This window comes from Amphiura filiformis, chromosome 3 (assembly GCF_039555335.1).
Source record: "Amphiura filiformis chromosome 3, Afil_fr2py, whole genome shotgun sequence".
NCBI classification, from domain to species: domain Eukaryota; kingdom Metazoa; phylum Echinodermata; class Ophiuroidea; order Amphilepidida; family Amphiuridae; genus Amphiura; species Amphiura filiformis.
Window position 1 is genome coordinate 73,190,987 of NC_092630.1, and position 12,928 is coordinate 73,203,914.

The 12,928-nt window shown below is 34.6% G+C and overlaps 2 protein-coding genes across 3 annotated transcripts in view; one reads left to right on the plus strand and one right to left on the minus strand.

Moving 5' to 3' along the window:
- Positions 1 to 3,473, minus strand: part of LOC140149092 (inositol monophosphatase 1-like) — a 9,841-nt gene extending 6,368 nt beyond the window's left edge. Inside the window, exon 1 of one of the 2 annotated variants that reach the window (XM_072171259.1) lies at positions 3,347 to 3,473. The gene's annotated coding sequence lies outside the window, so the exon portion shown is untranslated. Of the gene's footprint in view, positions 1 to 3,288 lie in introns of both variants that reach the window. The other variant, XM_072171258.1, reaches the window with a different exon arrangement.
- On the plus strand, positions 197 to 9,040 carry LOC140149095 (inositol monophosphatase 1-like). The gene is made up of 8 exons (XM_072171262.1): positions 197 to 263; positions 4,062 to 4,170; positions 4,803 to 4,936; positions 5,599 to 5,703; positions 6,445 to 6,599; positions 6,759 to 6,855; positions 8,028 to 8,182; positions 8,396 to 9,040. Exons 2-8 carry the CDS (start codon positions 4,090 to 4,092, stop codon positions 8,500 to 8,502), a joined length of 834 nt encoding a protein of 277 aa, XP_072027363.1. The 5' UTR covers positions 197 to 263; positions 4,062 to 4,089; the 3' UTR covers positions 8,503 to 9,040.
- Positions 9,041 to 12,928: the final 3,888 nt, after the last annotated feature.

Sequence of the window (12,928 nt, forward strand, 5' to 3'; positions counted from 1 at the left end):
TCGTAAAAAGTAGGTAATGGTGAATCCAACGGACGAGGACACAAAACACATCAAGGATCAATAAATGATACAAGAGGATATCTTGAATAAGAACAACAGGAAAGAAAAAAGCAAGGTACACCAACTTGATGTGGGGAAACAAGTAAAATGCAGACTAGACAGTATGCAGGGGGACAAAAACAGCAAATGTAGGCCCTACATGTAGGCAGAAGAAGTAGGCAAAGTTCGATAGCCAAAATTTACCAGTTCCAAGGCCCACAGAAGTAAGTACTCGTAAAGTTTTATATGAGTAAATGGCTATTTTAACATTCAATATTTTACCCTTTTCTGGTTTTAATTACCATTTTATGTATGTTTTATTGCTGTAAAACGCTTCAGTGGCGTAGCGATTGGGGGGGGGGCAAGGGAAAAAACCTAAAAATGTTAGAAGATAGCTCACATCTGGTAGCATTAATGTTCAAGTTGCTATCTAATGAAGATAGCTCACATCTGCATATATTAATCATGTTACTAAAAAACTCACACAAGTTACTGGTAGCATTACTGAAGACAGCTCACACCTGCATTAACGTGATTAAGCTACTGAAAATAGCGCACATCTGACAGTATTAATGTTGCTACGGAAGAGAACTTACATCTTACAGCATTAATTTGTTTAGCTACTGAGCGCACTAATGTTACTCCCCCGGGTTACTCCCTACCGAGGATAGCTCACATTTGGTAGCATTAATGCTGATATCTTATGAATAGAGCTAACATAATGGTAGCATTAGTGCTTAGGCCCTATATCTACTGACGATAGCATACACCTGACAGCATTAATGTTGCTATCTACTAAAGATAGGTCAAATCTGGTATAAAGTATTAAAGTTTCTATCTACAAAAGAAAACTCACATCTGGTAGCATTGAAGTTGCTATCTACTCAAGATAACTCACATCTATAGTAACATTAATGCTATTATTATTCTAGCGCATAGCTATAGCATTAATGTTGCTACTGACTCTCACATCTGACAACATTAATGTTGCTATCAACTGAAAACTGCGCACATCTGATAATGTTAAACTGCTATCTATAAGAGAACTCACGTCTGACAGCATCGAGCTATATACAAGACTGTAGCTTCCAAAAAGGGATTTATAGGACAATTATGCGTATTTTGCACTATTTTTTGGCCCATTGGGTTGAATTTTGGTGGAAAACGGGCTCCTTGTCCCTTTTCTTTTCCTTTACCTTCTTGGTTTTCTCTTTCAATTTTTGTCAGATGGGCACTTAATGTTAACGTCGATTAATATTGGATTAAAATAGACTGTAGGCCTAAATCCAATACTACCGGTAATCCATATTAAGATCATGAATTGTCTTATCATACATGCCTAATGTGAGCTCTAATGCGGGGCACAGTAAGCAGGATATTTTGTATAGGCCCTCTTTGAATGTGTTCCTAACGTTTTCCTACAGCTTTTTAGGGCATAATCATAGAAAGGGTGCCCCGCAAAATATATATCTGTACCAAAATCGCTCCCCCCTTTCGACCTGCCAAAAATCTCTTGACTCCCCCTTTTGACCTGCCAAAAATGCCCCCCCCCTTTGGCCTGCCAAAAAATCTTTGTCCCCCCCTATAATTCTCCAGACCGGGGATAGGCCTACACATAATTACCGGGCATAATTATCATAGACTTAGGAAGGTCTTCACCGGGGGTCTTCAATAGGTATTGGGAGGGGGGCTGAAACTTGGGAGAAAATTTGCAGGCCAAACTGGGGGGGGGGGTGCGCGCGGGGGGTCCATCAGAAAATTGTGCAAAATATATGTCACAAAGACCCATTTTCCCTCTATTTTATCACAATTTTTTAAGTTCACCTAGGATTTAGGGGGAGGGGAAGGTATTTCAGCCCCCGCACCAAAAAAGCCCCCTCTATTCATACATAGTCCTTATTCGCAAGTAGGGCCTACATCCATTTGTAGCGTTTGATATGGTGTAGTAACTGTAGTTAATCGATTATTATGTCACTTCAACAGCGAATAGACCATGTAGAAGCTGTGTGTTTTGCCGAAGGGAACTGTAGGGCCTATTGTGTTGTAAACTTTAATCATTCTTTTGTCTATAGATCTGTTTTCGCGGAAGATGTAAAACGGGTGATGGAATGCAGTTTAAAATTTCCGCCAAGGCCGAATCATTTCACATTTTGGGTGCATTGCCGGGGTGCATTGTACACTCTTAAAAATACCTAGTCGTTTTTTCGACTAGAAATCCTAGTCAAAATAATTTGACGAGATTCTGGTCATTTTGAGGAGATTTTCTAATCATTTCAACGCTGATCTAGTCATTTATGCCTGGTCAACGCATATCTAGTCATTTACGCCTGGTCATAAATTCTAGTCAAGAAATTCTAGTCAATTCCAAGTCGAGGATGCAGAATTTGGTGTGAGTTTTCACACCAATTTCGGTAACAAATTGGGTAACAATTTTGTAACAAATGATTATTGTGATGAGTGCTAGTGTTTGGAGGACCTTCTCTAAATCCTAAATATTATACTCAGTTGAAATAATAGGAAACAAAACCACGGATGAAGAACACAGGGCAAACGCTATTTAACACCATAGATTTTTTATTTTCAAGCAAATACATTATAATTTTCTGCCATCCTCTTTTAAGACCGTAATTAAGACCATGCTATCAAATACACTTGGCGTAGTGTTGCTCTCTTAGCGTGAAGCGGACAAGAGATGATGCATTTCCCCAAATTAACACGACTAGAATTTAAAATGACTAGAATCTAGTAAGATCCTATTGCACCCTGCAATCTAGTCAAATTTGACTAGTTTCTAGTCAAAAGTGAAAAAAAAATGACTAGATATTCTGGTCATGTTTTGACAAGACTCCCTAGTCGTTCCTGTCGACTAGATTATCCTAGTCAAAATGACTAGAGTCTAGTAAGATCCTATTGCACCCCGCAATCTAGTCAAATTTGACTAGTTTCTAGTCAAAAGTGACTAGGGATTTTTAAGAGTGTAGCCGACGGCTACCCAACTAAAGGCTGCTAGTCAGGTGTAGGAATGCGTGGATTTGGATTCGTCTACGGGTTTATAATAAGGTCAACATGAGCTAACATGGCGAATACCATGCTTCGCAAACTCGGTCATCGAAACCAACATTGATGCTGGACCCGTACCCGCTGAAGACGCGCAGAATGTGATATATAATCGATATTTTAAAATAACTGTGTCAAAATCATTGACAACATGGGACACTTACTAGTACTGGAACTAGTACTGGAACTTACCTCGTCAGGCCGACAGGAGCTGACAGGCAGTCAAATTTTAAGAGCTTTTTAAGCTTACCTAATATTTCCTATTGTAGCGATACTCCCGTACCACTGTAGGTCATACTAATAGTACGGTGCGCGGGTTCAATACACCCTATGCGTGGTTGTAGTTAATAGCGGAAGCTTTACATGTAGTATATACGGGACACTAAACATCACGTGTAGGCCTATTTTATATTAAACCTCGGGATATATAAATCATGTTGCAGTGCAGAAGAATATATTATATATATCATTGCGCCTAATAAAGTTGAGCACTATGAAGATAATTTTGTTAACCTTTATATAATTACATGGCCTCACACATTTTTTGCTTGTTTCTGTAAGGTATCATATATATATATATATATATGCAGAAAATTAACTGCGTCGACATTTGATGAAGGAAGCAAAGAAGCGAAAAGAACTTATTAAAATGTCGTAGGCCTAATTGAATATTTTATTACACACCTGACGAAGGGCGAGGCCCGAAAATTCGTGTAATAAAATATTCAATTACGACATTTTAATTATTCTTCGCTTCTTTGCTTCCTATATATATATGCATATATATACAATTGTAGGTTTCATTCTTCTTTAATACGTAGAGTGCTCAATCCTGATGGAGAGCAGTATTATACTAAATTTTAGTTCTTCTTTATATTGTATATATGCATAGGCCTATATATATATATGATCTTGACGATATATAGGCCTAATATACTATCGATTTCCCTATCTTGTTCGTTTAGTTTACAGTTCTTATGTACAACTGGTAATATGGAATTGGCTGACTACACAGAAGAAGAATTGAAGGGATTACTTGACTCGGGGGTTGAGGTAGCAAGAATTGCTGGAAAGGTAAGCACAAAAAGTGTATTTAGGCCTACATGATCCGATAACAACGTATTTCAGCACGGTGCGACTTTACTTCCCCCAACTTACACTACTGGGTATTAAAAAACATACTTTTGGGTAAATCATTTTAGCCAACATTGAGCCCTCAATTCACCTGTATTTTCAGACATTTAGGGTTACCCAATGTTATGGTTAGACCCTAGTACCCAGCGGAATTGCTCTCTTTTACCAACTTGGGTACAAAAAAATACCCAAACGGGTGAGTTACGACAATGTATGAGTGATATAAAAGTAACTATCACCAGTCACCATGATCTTATAATATGGGGAATATTTCAAAGGTATCCCACAAACTGCTGATTGAGCACAGTCAAGTTAGACGGATATTATGCAATCTGTCGTGTTACAGAACATGCAGAAAATAGCACATTCATGATCCTTTTTGTTTCGTCCCATGTGGGCTTGTCGTTTGTAACAAAACACAGGTATACATTTCATTTAAAGTTGTCCGATTCCGTTTTGTGAACCATTGGGAGGGGGACTCTGACATGATGCTGTTCCAGATTGCAGTGGCATGTGAATGTTTCATCTGACCCTTGCCTTCACTAGTTTAATTAATTTCTTTTATATTTCAGGAAATTAGAGATGTCTTCTACAAAACAAAAGCGACTGAAACAAAAGAACACAATGCAGATCTTGTGACAGAAACAGATAAATTAGTAGAAGATATCATCATAAAATCGTTGAAGGAGAAATATCCTACTCATAGGTGAGAAAGGTATTTTATAATCACATGCAGCCTTTTTATACATTCCAGCAGATGCATCATGCTTTAAGACAAGAAAGTGAGGAAATTACACAAGTGATTTGAACCATGATGACAAGACAATACCCTTAACTGGATACTTGATATAGCCCGAGTTTGGACAGATTCGTACTTCACATTCGATGTCAAATGTTCCATTCAACAAATATTTGGTATTCAATCTGTGTCTACTAAGTATTCGCCACCAAATATTCATCACACGAATACAGTATATATATTTTTGTCTACAAATATTTGCTAAAAATAAAAATTACTTGAAACAAATTGAATAACGAATACTGGTGACATTATTTGCCATCCTTTTTTGGAGACCTTATAATTATTTACCTATAAATAATAATAAAATATTTACTATTGGTATTAACATATGCCCTGTATCTACACACATACAAGTCACGGTTTTAGTATGCATACATTTTTTTATCAATTAAAGAACAGAGGTACAAAATCATGTATGCAGCTGATAAAGTGCTCAACGCAAATTTTGGTAAAGCTATTATAAAATTTTAATAAATATTATACACGCAAACTCCAAAAAATGTGTGTATAATATTTATTACAATTTCATTTATATAATCATTTATCTCTGTTTATATTCTTGTTAGCTTTATAGGAGAAGAATCTACTGCAGCAAGTGGAAAACGTACACTGACCACGAACCCTACGTGGATCATTGACCCGATAGATGGGACCACTAATTTTGTGCACAGGTAAAATTAAGTCGGTGACATGCTTGTGCATTTCAGGCATATTGTGACTGAAACCCCAGCTTAAAGGGTGATTTTGACGATAGATACAATAAATGTATTTTTATTTTATTTATTTATTTATTTATCTACAGCATGTTTACTCAGGGTAGCCCGATTCAGCCGAAGCTGGAACACGGGTCCTGGCAAAATACATAAAAAAGTTTTAAAACATTACAGAGAATACAATTAACAATAATTGATAAAACTCATAGTCATTATTAAATGAACATCTATGCATAAAAATATTATATAAAACACAACAAGTAGAATATAAATCGCAAGATAATAACTTCATACAATTGACAATAATTATTAAAACCCATAAGCCATTATTAAATGAACATTGATTTATAAAAAAATATTGTATAAGCCACGTATACGTTAGTAGAATATAAATTTTAAGATGCTATAATTTACATTATACGTATACACTATTGATTAAAACCATTTATTGAAGCTAGATATAATGGTGCTAGAAAATCTGTTTCCCTACTGATGATTGAAAAACCCACGTCTATTCTCATCCATGATATGTTTCTCCGACAAACTCTAAACAGTAAATGTTTTTTGACAAAGCCAAATTTCATCATGTGGCGCATGTCATCATCTCTAAGCAATAAGTGTAAAGCAAATAAAGTTACACATCATGCTTATTTTAAGGAATTGTATTGAAACGTCAAGTTCATTATTTTGTTCATGCAGCTATCCATACTGTGTGGTGTCAATTGGACTGACAATAGGTACACAACTTGCAGTCGGCATCATTTATAATCCTATGTTGGAAGAACTGTATACAGCAACGAAAGGTGGAGGAGCCTTCTGCAATGGAAAGAGAATACACGTCTCCGGACAAGAAGGTACGAATATCTTCGACCCGATCTTCGATAAATATGTAGGCTTGCTGACATGTCCTTAAAATATAATTGCTGCCATAATAATCGTACAGAACCAGTATAGCATGCGATTTGAAGTCAAAATGATGTATGTTTGTTACATTTTCAACTTCCCCTTTACAGATATAAGAAAATGTCTAGTCGCTGCTACAGTCTCTCGGAGGGGATTGGAAGGCAAGCTATCAAGCCTAAAAAACCTTGTCCAGGCAGAAATTCACGGGTAAGAGACGACAATTTAATTATGGTAACAAACCATTAAATTGCATTACTTAACAATATATTGCATTGCATTTAATTAACATTGCACTGTAGTCATGGTATTCTGTACAATATCTTATATAAATTACGTACAAATTTATGCCTATGTTCGTTACAATGATTTATATTTCATTATAGCATTGCATTACCTTACAAAAATCATTACCGTACATGTACCTTACATTGCAATACATTCCAATCATTTATTACATTCCATTACATTGCATTGCATTACATTACATTACATTACATTACATTACATTACATTACATTACATTACATTACATTACATTACATTACATTACATTACATTACATTACATTACATTTACATTTACATTTACGTTTACAGTACATTTACATTTACATTTACATTTACAGTACATTTACATTTACATTTAATTTACATTTAATTTACATTTACATTTAGTACATTTACATTTTCATTTAGTACATTTACATTTAATTTACATTTACATTTAGTACATTTACATTTACATTTCATTTACATTTAATTTACATTTACATAATATATAAAAAATATTCACTTTTTTGGCTGGTCCCTGAGATCCATCCTTCGAGTTTGAATGTTAGGTATTACTGACTCATGATTTGGTCCGCCACTTACTAAGTGACTTAGTCTCACGTTTTGTTCTTATTAAAGGGGCACATCACGTATAGTAAATGTGTGTTTTTTTCATTATCGGAATCAATATATTATTGAAAAATAATACTTTGGTGTTTTGCAACAGTTCATTCTACAAATCATATACTTTTAAAACTTGCTTAATTTATTGTTGTTAATGAGTTATGTACGTTTTACAAAAGTGTTGTTGTTTCAGCCTTCTTTGCAACATATTAAACTCAAGAACCACAAAAGTATATATGTGATATTTGAATTCTTCTCACGCTCACTATGAATTGAGCAATGCAATTTTTGCTAAAGCTCACTACCATGACTACCATTCGCAAGATGCTGTAAACTACATTTTTTGCTGCTTCGACCAACAATACATTCCCAAAATAAAACACTTGTCAAAGTAATGTTCAATTGTTCATCATTGTAATGAATTATGTTCAGACCATTCCAAAAGCAACTCTTTCTTGTTTTTGTTTTGTTTCTTTCTTTCCTCAGTACAAGGAATACAGGCTCAGCTGCCGCCAACTTATGTTTAGTAGCTAATGGTTCAATAGATGTTATGTATGATTATGGACTTCATTCGTGGGATATTGCTGCAGGAGTACTTATTGTTGAGGAAGCTGGAGGTGTTGTATTGGATCCTTCTAGTTGTAAGTTTATTATTTGAATGAAACAAAACAAAGTGGCCACCATAAACCATTAAACACCATTGATTCAAACCTTATTGTATTTAACATAAGATTGCCATAATGTGTTTGTGGCTTTAAATAATATTTAGAATTTACTAATTGGGTACAAAATTGAGTTTATCATGTTTTTATACTATGTTTTTATACTACTCTTAATGTTTTTTATGTTCACAGTGGCACCGATAGATTTACTAGCTCGGCGACTTCTGGCTGCATCATCAATGAAACTAGCACAGACTGTAGGACCATTGTTAGTCCATGTGGACTTCCCAAGAGATTAGGCTTCCTTGCCCTTGCACACCAAGTGCATCTTCCTTTGCACTTTGGGAACCTAAATTTTATTTGAAAATCCAGAATTTTTTAAATTTTCATACCACAATATATTTGAGAAATCAGTATATCTACCATCAGACAATTCTTCACTTTCAATGTAACTTTATACGATAGCATGTTACCTACTTTGCGGCTGATTTGACCATATTGTGTGATCATAAATCGTAAATAATTATATCGTTAGGGTCATTGATCCATCTTTAACACAAAATGCATCCCTATAACAAGTGGCTACATGGCGACAGGTAACCACGGTATTTTCTTGTCAACATAACCCTAAGCCTAACCCTAAAATTAACCTTAACCCTAACCTTAACTAATAACCCCCCCATTTGATGTCGATTGACCGGATAGTGGTCAACGGATTACTGCTTACTGTGTGAAAACAATAGGTTACTTGTCGCCTTATAGCCGCTTCCCCTATATAGATTGGTTGGTGTTTTTGTTTTTTGTTCATACAAAAACAAACATATAGCCATAGATGATCATTAAGGGATCTAAAATGAGCGTTTATTGCGTTTCGACAGTATTTTTTGTGGGACATGAGAGCACCTCAGACCTATCGAATTGCATTCTGAATACGAAGCATGTCTTTCTGATAACAAATAATTTTCATTTTTGAAAATCACAATATAATACAAATTTTATGACAAATTATAAAAATTTGATATTTTTCAAATTTTTGATATATAACAGTCCTCGAAGTAAATTATATAAATCTAATGATATATTCTTAAAGTGTATGTAGCAGGAGGAAAAGCCGACGGTCAATTGAAAATTTTGACCTTTCATATTGAAGATATAGATTTTTTTCCCCAAAAGACCTAATTTTTTTTGGTGTTTTGGGAAAAAAAATCCATATCTTCAATACGAAAGGTCAAAATTTTCAATTGATCGTCGGCATTTCATCCCACCTACATACACGTTAAGTATAAGTCATCAGATTTATAAAGTTTACTTCGAGTACTGTTAAATATCAAAAATATCAATTTTAATGATTTGCCATAAAATGTGTATTAAATTGCGAATTTCAAAAACCAAAATTATTTGATATCAGAATGACATTCTTCGTATTCAGAATGCAATTCGATATGTCTGATGTGCTCTAATGTCCCAAAATAAATACTGTCCAAACGTTCATACCCCAGCCCTTAACATTAACTGTCGGAATTTAAATATCTCAAAAATACGCAGTAGCTATTTACTAATTATGTCTCCTGTTGTCTAAGTTTTAGAGCTGTATATTTGCCCGTCCACATCCACATCAAGTATGCCATTACCCCGGGCCATTACAAAAGAACACAGCCTATGTCACCTGTACGGTCACTTGTTCAAATCTCTGCATCAAACAAGGGATTCGCGAGAGATAGCAATTTTATCTTCACCACCGTCAGAGAACACTCTGAAATGACAGTATACAAAGAATTTGCATCCTTCCCGTTGTATTGGCAATGAGAGCAAAATATAGTAAATTGCCATGCCTTCATTTTTGTATTTGGAAAAAACATCTCTATAAACATCTGAGGGCAATTTATCCGGTCATGTCTAATATTATTTTTTCATGTATGTAACTTTAAAGAAAATTAATCTACTTGTATAATTTTGTTGCTGGATTGAGTTTTTTATATATTTGCTGTAAATTTGTTTAAACTATAGTTGTATGTGTACCGTCATAAAAAAAAATTAAGACTCTCTCTCATAACAACCGGCTTTTCATGGTTGTTTTGGCTCGTATCATTTTGGTCAGTACTGCGTGTGGACTCCTGTAGACATTTATTTTTGAAGCGTATATTAAAAGGAACGTGTAATATTATGTTTCCATATTTGGGAAGTCGTTAGCTTCTTCTAACACGGATTACTTTCATGACAGACCGTTCAGATGTCGTCAGTGGCGATCAGGGGATATTTATTTTTGGGGGGGAGGGAGACACTGCACGTTGGCAAATGGAACGTTTTAGTTACTTTTGCTCAATGTTTAATTAAGCAGCTGAGTGTGGGCACTTGTTGGGTACCGGGTGTGGGCGGAGTTGGGGATTGGAGTTATTGGCGTCGGGGTGTTCTCCAAGTATCGCAAAAATTAAGGCAAATTGTTCGCCTAGCTAGAGGTTTCAGAAAAAGAATAATTTGCACTATCTGCGATGTCTAATTTGCACACGGCAAAGATATGTAGGATGCAATTGGATTTAATGGCCCCAGTACGGGCCCCAGTATGATCATGTAGGGGTTTTGGGGTGTCGTTTTTAGGGTCACGAGGTTCAAATACAGCTTGGCAGACAAAATATTTGAATTTAGCACGTAACCGAATTAACAAAAATAATTTGGTTGACAGTTTTTACGCGACCTTGACGCTTAAATAATCACAGTCTAGTATTTATACGTGGAAACTGTCATTTCTTTGTTACGTTGATATTTGGTTTTGGAGAGAATAAATTGGAATATCCTTAATGTATTTATTATATTTCATATTTATATTCATATTATTTCCATTAAAATCACACATAAAATGACACCAACAACATTTTATCAAACAAGATGGGGCGGTGCAACGTTGCACCATCTGAAAAGACGTTGCACCACCCCTATCATTTATAATGTAAATAATAGTAGGCATATCACCCCAAAAGTAAGCGCAGCAGAAACATGTTATTTAATGTTTCTACATGAATGAGCTTTATTAAAGAATCAAAAATCAAAAAACCGGAATTGAAATCGGTCAATGCATTGTGATGTAGTGTCAATTTTAAGATGCTCGTAAATGGAATTAAAACCTGCCACAAATGGCTATAATGACAAAATTGGCACATTTCGAGATTTTGAAGGTTTATTTGGACCCTTGCTTGAAAAAGCAGCGTTAATTTAAGTATCACAGGTTAAATGCTTATCTTTCCGTACTTCGTTAAAGAAAACAAAATTTAAAAATCTATCATTGAATAATTATAATAAATTAACCAAATATAGGCCTACTATTTTAGCTATTTCAGCCAATCTGCAGACAAATTAAAGATGAAAAAATGACTAAGTTCAGCTAATTAATATGCAAAATTGATGCCAATAGAAAACCGTACATGATATCAGGGTGCGGTTTTTTTTGCACACATATGTATACAAAGTTATTTCAATTGATAACAAAAAATACACAAAAAGTAATTAATTATGCAAATTAGCTAATTACAGCTAATTATGTATTCATGATATTATTATGTAAATTAGGCATGAGTAGTTTTGGGTTTTTTCAATATTTAATGAAAGTCTATCCATTCACCATAAATTTGTCAAGTATGAACCTGTTATGATGTTGAATAAAGAAACTGCAGTTAATTACTTAAATATAATACAAAAAATACAAAGTTTGACATTTTGACGATGTCTGGAATAGAATTTTCATTTTTTCTGTAAACATGGTATGTGTCACCATTGCTCAAAGCTAAATCCGAAAAGTAAAATAAAATTCATTTGCAATGAGACTTTAAATTAACATTTTGTTATCTGGATTAACACGGGAAGACAAATGGTAAAAAGAACAGCCATTCTACTGTATCGCGTATACAAAAATAGTATGGCCTTGGGCACACACAATGGCTTAGAGCTATTGTGGTTTGGAAAATTTCTTTGATAATGTTTTTAATTAGTTTTACTCAAGGCAAGGGAAGTGTGTCATTCGTTGTCGACGGAAATAATTTACATGCTAAGAAAGATTAATATTTCAGCTAAATGGTGGTAGGTCCCTTTATATCAATAGGCCTATATTTACTGATTTATGAGCGAACTACAAAAATCCATAAAAACTGGCAGTAGCTCTTAAACAAAACAATATTTAATTTTTGCGGACCCGATGGTAGCCTCGGAAAGTCTTCACACACCATATATTAAAAATTCAAACATTTTGGATAAATGAAGCATTGTGAGGAAATTCATTTTTTGACATGATGTTTTCTAAAATTGGTCAACTTTGAAGCGCGCGCTTTTCAATTCACTGTTATGCTTGCATGCACAGTGTGGCAGAATTATTGTGCAGCCACTGTGACATACCTAATAATAGGAGTGCAAGGATTTACCCTTGGGGTACACCACAACTTACCGGTACATTTGAAATCTTGAACTTTAAAAAACTTTCAAAATTTAATAGCATAATTATTATGTTTTTCAGATATTGGCAAAATGTATTTTACACAATTGGTCACGCGATTAAGAATATTTTTGTAAATAATAAACATGTCAACTAAACGGCCCTTTAGACAACAATATTAATTTTTTCGGCCATAACTAAATATGGTAGCTATATAAATAATATAGATTTTGAAAGTGCATATAACTCTGTTTAATGTCATTTTTGAGCCTAGCTACAGCTGAATGAAAGTACACATCTGGTTTACG